The sequence below is a fragment of the Salmo salar genome, chromosome ssa24 (genome assembly GCF_905237065.1).
Source record: "Salmo salar chromosome ssa24, Ssal_v3.1, whole genome shotgun sequence".
NCBI lineage: Eukaryota > Metazoa > Chordata > Actinopteri > Salmoniformes > Salmonidae > Salmo > Salmo salar.
This window is the reverse complement of record NC_059465.1, coordinates 18,692,372-18,710,000: the sequence shown is the minus strand read 5'-3', so window position 1 is coordinate 18,710,000 and position 17,629 is coordinate 18,692,372. Positions and strand designations below refer to the sequence as shown.

General features: G+C 48.6%; 1 protein-coding gene across 3 annotated transcripts in view; it reads right to left on the bottom strand.

Moving 5' to 3' along the window:
* LOC106585320 (tetratricopeptide repeat protein 28) overlaps nt 1–17,629 on the bottom strand; it is a 442,041-nt gene that overhangs the window by 23,259 nt on the left and 401,153 nt on the right. For all 3 annotated transcript variants that reach the window (XM_045706963.1, XM_045706964.1, XM_045706965.1), the window contains 3 exons: nt 8,970–9,766; nt 8,228–8,772; nt 1,541–2,064 (listed from right to left, as the gene is read on the bottom strand). In XM_045706963.1, coding sequence (XP_045562919.1) covers nt 1,541–2,064; nt 8,228–8,772; nt 8,970–9,766 — 1,866 coding nt within the window. The remainder of the gene's footprint in view (nt 1–1,540; nt 2,065–8,227; nt 8,773–8,969; nt 9,767–17,629) is intronic.

Below are 17,629 nucleotides of genomic sequence, written 5' to 3'. Positions count from 1 at the left end.
GAGATTCACTACAGCCCCCGGGGGCCCATGCACCCTGTGACACACACACACACACACACACACACACACACACACACACACACACACACACTTGCTGCAGGGCAATACTCTCTCTCTCTCTCATTATACAATGCATATATGCAAATATTTAAACATGCATACACACTTCACAAAGCTACACACACACAGTGTCACAAAGTGTCACCTAATTATAAATGATATAAACAATTATAATGATAAAAGAATACTGCAGGCATTAACACTGCTGTGTCTCTCTCCCTCCTACTGTGAGGCATGTACACACACACACACACACACACACACACACACACACACACACGCATTGCTGAGGTCACATGCTGTCACTATAGGCCCTCGAGTGGTTCTCCTTTCATAGGCCTCCTTCCAATTCATCTTTTTCAGGAAGCAAAAACAAAAAACAAGCAGTGCAGCATGAAAAAGAAAATGGAGGGGAAAAAAAGGGAAAAAACGACCAACTTTGAGGTCTGGGTAGGTTGGCCAAAAATAATCTGCTGTCAAGGATAGGGAAGGTAGTGTTCTTTTTCAAAGCTGGACCACGGAACAATGTAAGGACAGAGCAGGGGACAGTAATGGAACATGGAGGAGATAGAGTGGCCTGCCTCCTTTGTTTCCATTAAAGCCCAACAAGCAACGACAAGGAACGATGTCTAGGTCACTACAAGCACTGGTGGCTTATAGGACAGGAGAGGAGAGGCTAGGGAAGGTATTCCTGTTCATGTCTTCCTTAGAGGAGGAATGATGAAACAACCTATAAACCCAGAGAGATAATTCTCCCTGGATGGAAACAGGCTTTGGAGTGTAATGCCCTGGGTCTGCCTCTGCATAACGCTTGTAAATGGAGCTGGTGGCCACCAAACAGCTTCCACGAAGCCTTGTCCCGTCATCCCTGTGACAAACACTCCCTGCACTGTTACTGGCATAATGACTTTTAGACAGCCAGGGCTGCAGCTTTTTATTTCACCATTATCTGTAGAGGACAATGAAGCGTGAGAGGCAAGAGTCTGTCAGCCACAGTGTGTGAAAAGATCCTTTGGCAGCTCATCTGAGAGAGGGGATATAGAGGTGTGAAGAATAGGAACCGGTAAACATGCTGAATGCCTCCCCATGCAGCATGGAGATGAGCTCACACACACCACACACACCACACACAAAAACTAAAATACACAATGACAATGACACCCACACAAAAACACCCTCACACAGGCTAATAAAAAAAAATAAAAAATCGACAAACACTCACAGAAAAACACAAACAGTATAATCACAAAATATAAGCCTATTGACAAAAATTGCAGCTGTTGGTAGAATTATAACTTGGCTTTACTTCAAGAATTTGCATATAGTATGTGTTTAATTCTTGCCTGTCAGATAGATATTCTCCTTTGGAAGCTGTCCCAACACCTTTCATGTCACTAAAGTCTATGTCGTCTGTGGAGCACAGTATTGTTATTATACAGTATATATATCTATATCTCTATTCCCCGACCCCACCACTCACCTTCCTGCAGATACATGACAGCCTGTGAGTAGTTCTGCAGTGCGTGGTGTGTCCTCCCCAGGCTACCGTAGGCCAGGGTCTTGGCTGCCAGGTCGTTGGTCTGAGCTGCAACACTCAGATGCTGCTCCTGGAACACCACCGCACGCTCATAGTTGCCCAGTGACTCATAGGTGAGGCCCAGGTTGCCATAGGCACGGCCCTGTCGGGCGGGGCTGCCCGTCTCCTCTGCGATCTCCAGGTCACTCTGGTGGCAGCGCAGGGCTGTCTCGTACTCCCCCATGGACTGGTACACCACCCCCAGGCCGCAACTAGCGTCGCCCTCTAGTGGGCGGTCCTGGGTGTCGCGGGCGATGCCTAGCTGGCGCTCAAGACAGGAGATGGCCTGTTCATAGTTCCCCAGCTGGCTGTGGAGCGCCCCCAGCTCCCCGTAGGCCTGGGCCTTCCCGCCACACTCCCCCAACTCATGGGCCACCACCAGTCGCTTCTCAAAGCAAACCAGGGACTGCTGCAGGTTACCCATCGCCCTGCAGGGGGAGACACAGAGTCAGGGCAGGACGATGGGGAGTCAAACAGTGGGGAAGGACAGAGATGTGGGTCAACTAGGAAGGCAGGGATAGAGTTAAGTTGACTACATTATATGCCTACTAAAACACCCTGTAATTGCCATCTGGTGCTATGAACAAACAGACTCGTGCCATAGAGACTGTGTCCTCCTAGCGCACTCCTCTCGCTGTCACCCTGTTCATCTCTCCTTATCTCTTATCAGGGGGATAGTAGAACAGCTTTTATCTAATCTGCACATATGGCCACATTGTGCAATAAGGGAAGAATGAGGAACACACATTGCATTGTCACAAGAGCAGCAACTATGCCATTTGCCAAGGTCTGCATCATTTCAGTGGTAATGAATATTCAGATTGCCAACAAAAAGCACAGCAGATGACTCTCTGAGGACTGTGTGTGTGTGTGTGTGTGTGTGTGTGTGTGTGTCTGTGTGTGTGTGTCAACGTGTATGCCCTGTCCACCTGAGGATCTGTCTTTTTCAGCCATCTACTTCCTGTTTGAAGGGTGCAAAATCCACTTGATTGAATGCTTTCATTTTACTCCTGTGACTCTTTCATATTCTTGCTTGTGCCTGTCGTTTTTCCTGTTAACATTATGACCGCGGAAACGTTTGTAATGACCTGTCAAACACACTCCGGTAATGGCCGAAATGGGCTCAATGGAATACATTGTCTTTCCGTTTAATCTAGAAAAACGCTAAAGCTTTGTCAGGGATTTAACGCACCTTCACGACACTTACATTACAAGGAAAGAGAAGATTACTTTATTTTGATGTTTATTTTTTTTGGTGGAATAAAAATAAATACAAAATTATACAGTTGAAATGTTCACAAATTAGATGGGCTGAAATGAAAGCAACTTCCGAAAATGAACACTAGAATTATAGTGATATTATGTTTGATCTCCCAAACAATGTAAAGTATGTATAGATGTAATCTAGAGTTGATTTTTAATCCGATGGTATCCTGCTATGCACATACTTGTTGAATTATGCAAGAGAATGTGACAACAGTAATTAATGAGGCAGTCTAGACAGTGCAGGTAGGTTAGACAGAGGAAATGTTTGGTGGTTGCAGCCCTATTCCACCCCTTTATGTTAATGTATTCATATATGCAAATACACCTGATGTATTTATGAAAATGAGGCACATATAAAAACATACCTGATACAATAACAAAATGTATATATGAGTGCATTCTAAGATGTTTATATTTTTATTTGACAAAAATTCAAAGCCTGAAATCTCACCAAAATCCCTCAACTCATTATTTGTCAAATCAAATCAAAGTTTAATGGTCGTGTACACAGATGCCCAGATGTTATCGCAGGTGCAGCGAAATGCTTGTGTTTTCTAGCTCCAAAAGCCCAGTAATACCTAGGATAAAAAAAACTATACACTCATAATCCAGAAAATACTAAATAAATAATATAGGATGAGCCATGACTAGAACACAGTATACACTGAGTGTACAAAATATTAGGAACACCTTCCTAAAGTAGAGTTGCAACCCATTTTGCCCTCAGAACAGACTCAATTCGTCGGGGCATGGACTACAAGGTGTCGCAAGCGTTCCATAGGGATGCTGGCCCATGTTGACTCCAATGCTTCCCACTGTTATGTCAAGTTGGCTGGATGTCCTTTCGATGGTGGACCATTCTTGATACACATGGAAAACTGTTGAGCGTGAAAAACCCATCAGCGTTGCAGTTCTTGACACACTCAAACCGGTGCGCCTGGTATCTACTACCATACCCCATTCAAAGGCATCTTTTGTCTTGCCAATTCACTATCTGAATGGCACACATACACAATCCATGTCTCAATAGTCTCCAGGCTAAAAAATCTTTCATTAACTTGTCTCCTCCCCTTCATCTACACTGATTGAAGTGGATTTAACAAGTCACATCAGTAAAGGATTGATCATAGCTTTCACCTGGGTTCACCTGGTCAGTCGATGTCATGGAAAGAGCAGGTGTTCCTAATGTTTTGTACAGTCAGTGTATACATATAAGGTGGGTGAAACAGTATGTAAACATTATTAAAGAGACCAGTGTTCAGTGACTCGATGTATATAGGGCAGCAGTCTCTAAGGTGCAGGGTAGAGTACCGGGTGACTATTTAACAGTCTGATGGCCTGGAGATAGAAGCTGTTTCAGTCGCTCGGTCTCAGCTTTGATGAGCCTGTACTGGCTCCGCCTTCCAGATGGTAGAGGGGTGAACAGGGCGTGGCTCGGGTGGCCGAGGTCCTTGATGATCTTCCTGTGACACCGGGTGCTGTAGATGTCCTGGAGGGCAGGCAGTGTGCCAGCGGTGATCCGTTGGGCTGACCGCACCGCCCTCTGGAGAGCCCTGCGGTTGTGGATGGTGCAATTGCCATACCAGGCGGTGATTCAGCCCAACAGGACGCTCTCAATGGTGCATCTGTAGAAGTTTGTGAGGATTTTAGGGGACAGGCCAAATTTCTTCAGCCTCCTGAGGTTGATAAAGGTGCTGTTGCACCTTCTTTACCACTCTGTCTGTGTGAAGGGACCATTTCAGGTTGTCAGTGATGTGCACGCCAAGGAACTTAAAGCTTTTGACCCTCTCCACTGTGGCCCCGTCGATGTGGATGGGGGCGTTCTCTCTCTGCTGTCTCCTGTAGTCCACGATCAGCTCTGTTTTGTTGACGTTGAGAGAGTGGTTATTTTCCTGGCACCACTCCACCAGGGCTCTCACCTCCTCCCTGTAGCCTGTCTCATCATTGTTGGTAATCAGGCCTAACACAGCAAACTTGATTGAGTTGTCTCTACCAGTAAAATGTTTTATGTGTTATAATTTAGTCAATATCTGGTGGATTATAAAAATTCTCAACGGTTGGAGTATCTTTATCCATTGTCTGCTGCAATTGTTTTTAAAAACTTTTAACAATTTCGATGACCATTGTTAATATGTGTGTAGGGGGAAGAGGAAGGGCTGAAGGGGTAATGATACAATGGGTTGGGGGGGGGCTAGATAATATAATTCACCCTCCAATTGGCCTAGATGGGATGTCACATGGATACAGGTTCTGTCTATCTTTGTGAATAAGCTTGCACACTGGCTAAGACCTGCTTTCATACCACGGTTTTGTTCTCTTGAATGCTTTGCACACGCTGCAGAAACCTTGCAAATAGCCAATTTTCACATTCCCCGGCAGAGCAACAATTGCTCGATGTCATTTGAAAAGGACCATTAAAAGAATAAAAGGCTTGAGATTAATTAATGTTGTGTGTTAATGTGAGCTGGTTGAGTAGAGTCTCTGGGAGAGAGAGAGATGGAGCGCGAGAGTGCGAGGGGGATAGAGAGAGGAGGAAGTGAGGATGATAGGAGTCAGATTTACATTCTTCCTCAGTCAGCTCATGCATAGCTAATGCAGGGTTCTGTCTGATTGTTATGGTGGCTTGCTGTTGATGTGCAATAAGAGGGAAAAATATTCTCTGAAATTAGGACTCCGTTGCTGCCGCGGCGTTTTGTTTCACCCTGTATTCTATCAGGATGTTATCAGACTCACGCGGGGGGAGAGAAAGTGGAGAAAAGAGAAAGAATGTAAAAGGTCGTCTCGAATTAACTGCGATTCCCCCGGTTTCAGACGTCTGTCTGCCAAAGCCTCTTTGCATACCGATCAGCTGGGGGCCAGTAGGCTCAGTGCTGAAGCAGCTAGCACCAGCCTCACTGAGCCTCAGGATCCTCAACGCCGACCGTCAAGGTGTCTCTAAACTATGGTGGTCCTGAAGTGCAAGTGCCAGCGCAAGCAAAAAGAACCAGCAGCGGGCACAAAAAGAAAAAAGATTATGCAAAGTAGGATCACTGTGATTATTAGTAATACCCCGTATAAGCAAATGATCTGTCACTGCAACAACCAGAATAAATTGATATCGGCAACTTATTCAAAGGCAGAATGTTTTTTTTTATCTCTCCAATTTTCGATCTTGTCTCATCGCTGCAACTCCCCAACGGGCTTGGGAGGCATCCTCCGAAACATGACACGCCAAACTGCGCTTCTTAACACCCGTCCGCTTAACCCAGAAGCCAGCCGCACCAATGTGTCGGAGGAAACACCATTTAACTGACGACCGAGGTCAGTCTGCAGGAGTCCCGGCCCGCCACAAGGAGTCGCTAGAGCACGATGAGCCAAGTAAAGCCCCCCCCGGCCAAACCCTCCCCTAACCCGGACAATGCTGAGCCAATTGTGCACCGCCCTATGGGACTCCCAATTACGGCCGGTTGCGATACAGCCCGGCATCGAACCCGGGTCTATAGAGACGCCTCTAGCTCTGCGATGCAGTGCCTTAGGCCGCTGCGCCACTCGGGAGGCCCATGCAGAATGGCTTTCTGATTGCAATGGTGGCTTAGGTGTATTAGAAATATGATGCCTTTACATTTAAATAAAGTTAAATGAAGATTAAATAAAAAATTATTATTAACTGAGAAAAAGACAAATTCAAGTTCTATTTCTACTTTCATCAGCAGGACTCTTCATCTATGATTCAGATATTAGCTTTTCGTAACAGGCAATCAGAGATTTCATGGTTTTAGAGTGCTTTTCATCCAACCACAGATTTTCATTATAGAGCTACAGCACTGTTCAGTGGGGAGCTGCAGAGACACCATGTATACCCAATCCAATCCTTTAGTGACACTTTGTTCCAATCACTACTTCAAGAAGAGGACATTTGGACAGATGACAGTGCTTACCTGGAACAGTATCTAAGTGGCTCATTCAGTGGGAAAAGTGGAGTTACTGCAATGAGTGAGAGAAACGCCAATATTCTGTATGATGTTAGGGCTAAAGCAAATTAGCATAATTTACCTACTGAGTGACCTGATAGGGAGCTACACTACATTACCAAAAGTATGTGGACATCTGCTCATCGAACATCTCATTCCATAATCATGGGAATTAATATGGAGTTGGTCCCCCCTTTGCTGCTATAACAGTCTCCACTCTTCTGGGAAGGCTTTCCACTAGATGTTGGAACATTGCTGTGGGGACTTGCTTCCATTCAGCAACAAGAGCATTAGTGAGGTCGGGCACTGATGTTGGGTGATTAGGCCTGGCTCACAGTTGGCTTTCCATTTAATCCCAAAGGTCTTCGATGGGGTTGAGATCAGGGCTCTGTTCAGGCAAGTCAAGTTCTTCCACACCGATCTCGACAAACCATTTCTGTATGGACCTCGCTTTGTGTATGGGGGCATTGTCATACTGAAACAGGAAAGGGCCTTCCCTAAACTGTTGCCACAAGTTGGAAGCACAGAATCGTCTACAATGTAACTGAATGATGTAGCGTTAAGATTTCCCTTCACTGAAACTAAGGGGCCTAGCCTGAACCATGATAAACAGCCCCAGACCATTATTCCTCCTCCACCAAACTTTACAGTTGGCACTATGCACTCGTGCTGGTAGAGTTCTCCTGGCATCCGCCAAACTCAGATCTGTCTGTCGGACTGCCTGAAGGTGAAGCGTGATTCAGCACTCCAGAGAATGCGTTTCCACTGCTCCAGAGTCCAATGGCTGCGAGCTTTACACCACTCCAGCCGACGCTTTGCATTGTGCATGCGGCTGCTCGGCCATGGAAACCCATTTCATGAAGCTCCCAACAAACAGTTATTGTGCTGACTTTTTCTAGAGGCAGTTTGGAACTCGGTAGTGAGTGTTACAACCGAGGACAGACGATTTTTACGCGCTGTGTGTTTCAGCACTTGGAGGCCACTTTCTATAAGCTTGTGTGGCCTACCACTTCATGCTGAGCTGTCGTTGCTCCTAGATGTTTCTACTTCACAATAACAGCACTTACAGTTTACTGGGCAGCTCTAGCAGGGCAGAAATGTGACAAAGTTACTTTTTGGAATGGTGGCATCCTATGACGGTGCCACGTTGAAAGTCACTGAGCTCTTCAGTAAGGCCATTCTACTGCCAATGTTTGTCTATGGAGATTGCATGGCGTTGTGCTCAATTTTATACACCTGTCAGCAACGGGTGTGGCTGAAATAGCTGAAACCACTAATTTGAAGGCGTGCCCACATACTTTTGTCCAGTGTATAACCAATTACATTACAGGTTTCTAAGTGTGTTTAGTAGGGGCTAATGAGCGATGTCACTGACCTGTGTCCATTGCCCAGACCTCGGTAAGCCTTCTCCTGGTCCTGCATGCGGTTCAGGCTCTGGGCCACAGACAGGTACTGGTCGTAGTATTTAATGGCCTCCTCAAAGTCCCCTAAGGCTTCGTAACAGTCTCCCAGGTTACCATAGGCCCTGCCCCGGTCCAGTACGGCCTCGTTGCCACTCAGCTGCTGCAGGGTGGCCAACTGCTGCTCCAGGTAGCCTATAGCCTCCTCCATCACCCCTACGTTCATCTTGGTGATGCCCATGTTGCCGTAGACCTGGGCCTCTACGCCCGGGTCCTTCAGTCTGCGGCCCAGCTCTAGCTGCTCCTCGTAGCTCTTGAAGGCCATGGCATACTTCCCGAGGGCCATGTAGACAGCTGCCAGGTGGCCGTGGGCTTTACACTCCCCGGGAACATCGCCCAGCTCCTGGTACACCTCCAGCTCCTGGGTGTGGTAGCCCAGGGACTTGTCGTACTTCTGCACCAGTCTGTAGGTGGCACCCAGGGAAGCGTAGGCACACGCCTCCATCCTGCGCTCCTTCATCTGAAACAAAGCACAGATAGGATTTCAGTGCATCAGCAAATGAGCAACAGTATTACATTTTAACAACCCTGCCTTTCAAAATCAATGGAGTGCTAGACTTACTTACAGTATATCATGCTGATCTCTCTTACTGTATGCAGACAAAGTGGAGACCTTTCCTGTGACTATGACTATAATCAGGACCTAGTGAATCTCACCTGGTGAGCCAGGGCGAGCTGCTGCTCATAGAACTGGATAGCTCCGGTCACATCCTTCTTGCAGACAAAGATGTCCCCCAGGTTGCCCAGGGCTCTGAAGCGGGCTTGTGCATTATTAAGAGACTGGGCTAGAGAGAGCAGGTACTTCTGACACTCCTCTGCCTTGGTGAAGTTACCCAGAGCCTTGAAGGCCAGTCCAAGGTTACAGTAGGCCTTGGCCTGGCTCAGCTTGTCATGCAGGTCCTTAGCCAGAGCCAGGTCCTGCTCATAGTACTTGACAGCGTCCTGGTAGCTTCCCAGGCAGTAGTGGGCGTAGCCCAGGTTGTGGCAGACTTTCCCCTCACTCTCCATGTCCTGGAGGTCAGGGGACAAGCGGAGGTACTGCTCGTAGTAGGGCACGGCTTGGGGGAACTCTCCCCGGGAGCAGTGGAAGTTCCCCAGGTTGCCCAGGGCGCGAGCCTCACTCTGGACGTCTCGCAGCTCGCGGGCGATATTGAGGTGGTTCTGGTAGTGCTGCAGGGCGCGATCGTGGGCCCCAAGAGCCTGGTAGGCCACGGCCAGATTACCATGGGTGGAGGCCTGGGAGGCTCGGTCGTTGACCTCCATGGAGATCTGTAGCTCCTGGCGGTGGTAGCGCACGGCCTGGTCAAAGGCCCCCAACGCGTTGTAGGCGTTGCCCATGTTACCGTAGGCCCGGCCCTGAGCAGCATAGTCAGTGAGCTCCTGGGCGATGGAGAGGTGGGTTTTGTGGAGTTTCAGTGCAGTTTCATAGTCTCCTTTCATCTGGTGGATAATGCCTGTGGACAGGGGAGAGGAGAGAGGGAAAGGAAGAGGGAAGAGGCAAGATTAATATCCCATTCACAGGAAAATATAAGTTCACTTCAAGTGCCTCATCAGACAGCCACATTATGTAGAAAGCAACAGTCATTTGGTAGTTAAAATATGCTTCTGCTGAGCCATCTGTTCCCTGATCAGGGAACAAACGTTCCACACAAAATATGGTCATTAAAATGAAGCACAATCACACAGTGTTATAAAGACATCAAAATGGAATCATTAGATTGTCTAAACTGTCTTTGATGATTGTGTCTTGAAAGAATATCCGCAAAACCAACCACTTTTCCGCAGGGACCGAAACAACTGAGAAGGAGAGAGAGAGAGAGAACAAAAGAGAGAGAAAGAGTGGGCCGAGACGATTGAAAGCTAAGCTAACAACTTCTCAAAACTGAGATGAGTGTGCAAAACCAATAAATAACAGAAAACCCTGTGTATGGATGAGCGTATGATCTTTTATAAAACGGAGCAGCCATTCATCTAACAGGACTGGATAACTGTGGCTCCCCTGCATTGGCATCACTGTGGGCTAACGGGCCTGGGAGATAAGGGGAACCAGCCCTAACCAGCCGCACCACTCAGAGGGCACTGGGATGGGGACGGGCCACCCTTGGCCGGGGTGTGTGGGAAACAGGGAAGTGGGACAGGAGAGGGGGACGTTTGTGGGTTGTGGTGGGAACTTGATGGTGCCACTGGGATTAGCGAGCACCATGTGCGTTTTCTGACTTTCCCTACCAGAACCTGCCACAGTACTGGCGCATGCAGAGGCTAAATAAACAGACAGTAAACAGCCAACTTAACAAACCCAAAATGACAAGACTACTGGTGCTATAGATGTGGAGCCCATTGGAGTTGTTTGTTCAGATAAAAGCCTTTCATGGGCCTCCCGAGTGGTGCAGCGGTCTAAGGCACTGCATCGCAGAGCTAGAGGCATCACTACAGACCCAGGTTTGATCCCAGGCAGTGTCGCAGCCGGTCGTGACCGGGAGATCAATGAGGTGGCACACAATTGGACCAGCCTCGTCTGGATAAGGGGAGGGTTTGGCCGGCCGGGATGTCCTTGTCCCATCGCACTCTAGCGACTCTTGTGGTGGGTCAGGCGCATGCACGCTAACGGTGCGGCTGGCTTCTGGGTCAAGCAAGCAGTGTGTCAAAAAGCAGTGCGGCTTGGCAGGCTCGTGTTTCAGAGGACGCATGGCTCTCGACCTTTGCCTCTCCCGAGTCCGTACGGGAGTTTCAGTGATGGGACAAGACTGTAACTACCAATTGGATATTACAAAAAAGGGGTAAAAATAAATAGAAAAAGCCTTTCATTAGGTCATTGGGATGCCTCAGGGCTAACGTTAGCTAGGTGGCTAACGTTAGCTAGGTGGCTAACGTTAGCTAGGAGGCTAACGTTAGCTAGGAGGCTAACGTTAGCTAGGATAAGGGTTAAAGTTAGGGTTGACTAACATGCTAAGTAATTGCAAAGTAGCTAAAAAGTAGTAAGCAGTTGCAAAGTTGCTAATTAGCTAAAATGCTGAGATTCGAACACGTAACCTTTGGGTTGCTAGATGCCCACATAATATGCCTACCCATCCACCCCAACCAACCATCCTACTTTAGTTTTTGCCTTAAGTGACCGTCTGTCTTATATAACCATACCAAATGTAACATATCATACTAATTTGAGTGTCCCAGATTTACATTTACTATGTTACATCTAGTCTATGAGATCAGGCTGGACTAGGTAACAGGGGCTCTGTTGGTCTATAGTTGGCCCACTGGGTTTGCACATTTTGTTGACACAGTATCAGGCTCCTCTGAGGCGTCACTTCTTTAGGCAGCCAGATTTCAAGGAATAGAAGGGGAGGCTCAATGCTTTAAACTAAGCTGTGCTAGAAAGCTAACTTTGGGTGTCAGGTGAAGGAAGGGGTGTTTGGTATTTTATTAGGATCCCCTTTAGCTGTTGCAAAAGCAGCAGCTGCTCTTCCTGGGGTCCACACAAAACATGAAACATAATACAGAATGACATAATACAGAACATCATTAGACAAGAACAGCTCAAGATGTACAAATCCAGGTATCAAGGAAAGGGGATTGGATGGCAGCATAAAAAAGAACCTATTCAAAATATTTCATTGATTTGCCTTGCCCATAGATAGTGGCATAACCTCCAATCCATAGATGGGCTCACCTTTGTGATAATTCACCCACAGTTCCCTCACAGAAGGAAACCCCTCAGATGAGGTGGATCAGTAGTTCAGCACTTGATTGTTTCTGTGTACTTCTGTCTCAAGGTTAAAGTGCCATAGCCTTACCTGGCCCAGTAACCACCAGGTCAACACCTGAAGGAATGAACATGCTAAGCATACTACAGACAAAACAAACAAGAGACAGTACAATTCTTTGTACTGATTGCCAGAAGGAATACAATATGGATAAGTAACATACTGTATAAAGATTTGATAAAATGTTACTAACACTTTTATAATGACAAATGGTAGGAAAAATTGGCTTTTGGCATTGCATGTCCTACAGTTACAGTAGACTGACATTGGCACCTCACATATCAAGGACAGAGCCCAGGCCGTAGCCCCACCCCACCACAGCCCCATCCCACCCCAGGCCGTAGCCCCACCCCACCCCAGCCCCACCTCATCCCAGCCTCACCCCAGGCCAGCCCACCCCACCCCAGGCCAGCCGAGCCCCACCCCAGCCCACCCCACCCCATCCCATCCCAGCCCACCCCACCCCCAGGCCAGGCCACCCCACCCCCACGCCAGCCCACCCCATCCCAGGCCAGCCCACCCCAGGCCAGCCCCAGTCCCAGTTCCAGCCCGGCCCCAGAGCATGTTAACATGCGGAGGAGGAGCACTGACAGCCTTCTCCCTCCACAAAGTCATTGCCAAGGTTATGTCTTCCCTTTGGAGCTTAGCCCACAGAGGGTATAATGCCTGTTGATGTATCACCAGCTAACATGGCCCCAGCCCTCCCCTGAGTCCCCTGCTAGAGGCTAACATTGGAGCTGAATCTGGGGCTCAAAGGCCGGGGTGGGGGCTGGGGAGAAAGGCCAGAGTTGGGTCTGGGGAGAAAGGCCAGAGTTGGGGCTGGGGAGAAAGGCCAGAGTTGGGGCTGGGGAGAAAGGCCAGAGTTGGGGCTGGGGAGAAAGGCCAGAGTTGGGGCTGGGGAGAAAGGCCAGAGTTGGGGCTGGGGAGAAAGGCCAGAGTTGGGGCTGGGGAGAAAGGCCAGAGTTGGGGCTGGGGAGAAAGGCCAGAGTTGGGGCTGGGGAGAAAGGCCAGAGTTGGGGCTGGGGAGAAAGGCCAGAGTTGGGGCTGGGGAGAAAGGCCAGAGTTGGGGCTGGGGAGAAAGGCCAGAGTTGGGGCTGGGGAGAAAGGCCAGAGTTGGGGCTGGGGAGAAAGGCCAGAGTTGGGGCTGGGGAGAAAGGCCAGAGTTGGGGCTGGGGAGAAAGGCCAGAGTTGGGGCTGGGGAGAAAGGCCAGAGTTGGGGCTGGGGAGAAAGGCCAGAGTTGGGGCTGGGGAGAAAGGCCAGAGTTGGGGCTGGGGAGAAAGGCCAGAGTTGGGGCTGGGGAGAAAGGCCAGAGTTGGGGCTGGGGAGAAAGGCCAGAGTTGGGGCTGGGGAGAAAGGCCAGAGTTGGGGCTGGGGAGAAAGGCCAGAGTTGGGGCTGGGGAGAAAGGCCAGAGTTGGGGCTGAGGAGAAAGGCCAGAGTTGGGGCTGGGGAGAAAGGCTAGAGTTGGGGCTGGGGAGAAAGGCCAGAGTTGGGGCTGGGGAGAAAGGCCAGAGTTGGGGCTGGGGAGAAAGGCCAGAGTTGGGGCTGAGGAGAAAGGCTAGAGTTGGGGCTGAGGAGAAAGGCCAGAGTTGGGGCTGGGGAGAAAGGCCAGAGTTGGGGCTGGGGAGAAAGGCCAGAGTTGGGGCTGGGGAGAAAGGCCAGAGTTGGGGCTGAGGAGAAAGGCCAGAGTTGGGGCTGAGGAGAAAGGCCAGAGTTGGGGCTGAGGAGAAAGGCTAGAGTTGGGGCTGAGGAGAAAGGCTAGAGTTGGGGCTGAGGAGAAAGGCTAGAGTTGGGGCTGAGGAGAAAGGCTAGAGTTGGGGCTGAGGAGAAAGGCTAGAGTTGGGGCTGAGGAGAAAGGCTAGAGTTGGGGCTGAGGAGAAAGGCTAGAGTTGGGGCTGAGGAGAAAGGCTAGAGTTGGGGCTGAGGAGAAAGGCTAGAGTTGGGGCTGAGGAGAAAGGCTAGAGTTGGGGCTGAGGAGAAAGGCTAGAGTTGGGGCTGGGGGGGGGCTTTAGGTGAGTTTGGCGCTGGAGCTACACCTGGTGCCGGAAGAGATGAGGACCTAAGGCTATGCCGGGGGCCACACAAGGGGTCAGAAAACAATCTCTGTCACCGCCAAATTGTAAGAGGATTACAAGAACCCCTGGGTCCCTGTTTGATAATAAATAATAGCATGTTTTGGGCCTCGGGTGGTAAATGCTGTTGGTACACAAATCAGGGGGATGATGGCGATTGGCTGGACAGCTGGATAAGAAAGGGGTAGTGATAGATACACTGATTTCAAATGACCCCATCAAAAAATTCTAAGAGAGAGGAGGGATTGACTCCTGCGGACCCCTGTTATGGCCATGCAATTCACTCAGACCGCACAATAAGGTTTGTTATGTTACATACAGTATATAAACTAAACCCCAGAGCTTATGAGTCTGCAGCTCCATCATTTCCATCTGCACAGTGAGCACAATGACTGTGAAAAAAGAGGGATCAAACAACAAGCCAAATATCCCTCACGCGCCACACACACACCTACTTTATCCCATTCACCACCCCGTATCAAAAGACATTAAAAGGCGGGCGATGCGTTGTCACTTTGCATTACACAGGCGCACAGTGTGAGAGGGAAATGCTGCAGTGATGACTTTGAGGGATGGTGTCTTGTTCTTACTAAATCACTGTGTCATTCTGTGCTGTGTGTGGAGGTCCACAGCACTGTGGAGCTTTCTGCTAGCTGCCTCTCTGCTGCTCTGCCCAGCTAAGAGGATTTCAGCAACAATGGATTCTCTGCCACTGTGCCGGGGTGATACCAGGGATAGAAGAAAGATGGCCAATCACCAAGCAGCCATCGGCCCTGCCCTAGAATCCAAACTCCAAACCCTAGCCTACCCTCCATTCATATTGCAGTTAGCCCAACACAAGGACCTGAAGAATGAATACAAAACAACATTTTCAATTGTTATGTACAAATTAATGGTCTAGAAAATTGCAGGACCAATTTAAAGTGGTTAGAGTGTAAAAAAGCAGATGCATAATTGCTTTCTAGACATTAACACTGAGTGCTGTGTGTGTTGAGACCTGTGGGGGGCGGTAGAGAGCTGAGGCAGAGAAGGCAGGCAAGGTACTGAGTGGGGTGGGGTGGAGTGGAGTGGGGTGGGGTGGAGTGGAGTGGAGTGGAGTGGAGTGGAGTGGGGATCTGGGTTAAGGCTTAGGTACCAAATCCTCACTCATAAACACAGACATCTCCCACGGCCCGACAGACACGCTGAGAGAGACAGGAAGGTGGAAGATAAAAAGAAAGGGGGATGGATAGATGGATGTGTGCTGAGTGGGAGGCCTGCCAACACAAGCACACACAGACAGTCCGCTGCACCCCTCCAACCCTCTGCCTGCATGCAGGCCCAGCTGTGCTGGCTTCCTCTCCGCTCTCTCCAGCTGACCCGTCACTATCCTTCAGGACTGTTATACCTAACCCTGCTTAACCACAGAGAAACCTCTTGTTACTTCTGGATCTATGATAGCTCTGGACAGTTATGTATCTAATCTTCAATGTCCAGAGCATTGAGCAAGACCCTTTGGTTTTATTGCGCCTCAGGTTTTCTGTTTTGTAAAGACTTCAAATTCCATGTTGAAGTTGTGGATGGGCTAAGGAAAAAATAATGCTGTTTCTGTGTTGTTTGAGTTAATAGTGACATGGTGAATGGATTCAAAATAAACACATACAGCACATAGCTATACGTGGAAGGTGGGGACGTGGGAGAATGTTGGAGCAGGCTTCCAGTCCAGTATTTGGCATTGTCTTCTGCCATGAGACTAGGCTGAAGGGGGCCATGGAGAGGGGAACTAACTGCTGCTTTTCCATCAACATGACAGTGGGCCAAGCAGCACAGCTCTGCTACACTAGGAACTCTCCAGAAGAGGAGAAGGAGAATGGCATCCAATGTAACAATGTAATCACCTCAACCTCCCCCCCCTCCCTCTGTACATAGTAAAGTATATAGGAATCACAACCCCCCCCTCCCTCTGTACATAGTAAAGTATATAGGAATCACAACCCCCCCCCCCCCCCCTCCCTCTGTACATAGTAAAGTATATAGGAATCACAACCCCCCCTCTCTGTATAGTAAAGATATAGGAATCACAACCCCCCTCCCTCTGTACATAGTAAAGTATATAGGAATCACAACCCCCCTCCCTCTGTACATAGTAAAGTATATAGGAATCACAACACCCCTCCCCCCTCTGTACATAGTAAAGTATATAGGAATCACAACACCCCCCCCCTACAGTAACTAGGTTTTCCATTCCAGTCCTTCCTGTCTGTGTGCCCAGCAGGATATATTTACATGTGGAACATTAACAGCACGGCCCTGTTGGCCCTAATGATCCTGAAGACAGAGCTTGAGATGTCACCTCAACAGGATAAATGCACATTTTATGTTTGGTTTCCCTCACTACCTGTCTCCTTCCCTATGCATTCTTCCATTCACTCTGCCTGTTCCATTAGGCTGGGTAAATTCCTCATTAAATCCAGCAGCTGCCCTCCTGCTCCTGCCTTCTCCCCTCCCTCCTTTTAAAAACACTAGGCTGTTTCCAACGACAACCAACCTGAGATCTCTCCCTCCCTGACTGCCTCAGTCTGCTGTCTGCTCCAGACCACATGGCTGTGTTCCTGTGTGAGCCATATAGCCAAACCCTGCAGGACTCCACAGAAGACTTTTCATGTTGGGGTGGTTAGGGAGAGTATACTAGGAAAGGCCTAAAGCCATTTCAACTCAAGTTTCTCTCTCTCCCTCCCCCTGAATCTCTCCTGCCCCAGTGAGTAGTACACCCAGAACAGTGTTGTTTATAACTCTGTTTTGTTGGACTCTGCCCACTGGGCACAGACGTCAACTCAACGTCTATTCCACATTGGTTCAATGTCATTGAAATTATGTGGAAACAACGTTGATTCAACCAGTGTGTGCCTAGTGGGTGTGCTGTTGTGTTTCCTGTTTGATTTAGCTTTGTCTCAGCATTAAGAGGTCCTCTGGGAACCAGGGTGAAAACAAGGAAAGTGATAGCTTAATTAAAACTGTTACCTCCGGCTCTGTTAACTGATGGAGTCGCAATTTCTAATGACTTTTTTAGATGAAAAAAACAAAACAATGAGTAGTGGGTTAGAAAAAGAAAGAGAGGAGAGGGAGAGAAGAGAGGGAGAGAAGAGAGGGAGAGAAGTGAGGGAGAGAAGGGTAAAAACAGCTTCCAAACAAACTTATTAAAAACCTCTGAAGTGAATTGCAGGAGAAAATATTGCAATTTAGATTCTGTTTCATGAATAACAGAAATGTAGTGGGCTTGATTACCAACAACGATGAGACAGCCTACAGGGGCACTCAGTGTGGTGTCAGGAAAACAACCTCTCACTCAACGTCAACAAAACAAAGGAGATGACCGTGGACACCAGGAAACAGCAGAGGGAGCACCGCCCTATCTACATCGAATGGACAGTAGTGGAGAAGGTGGAAAGTTTTAAGTTCTTCAGCATACACATCACAGACAAACTGAAATGGTCCATCCACACAGA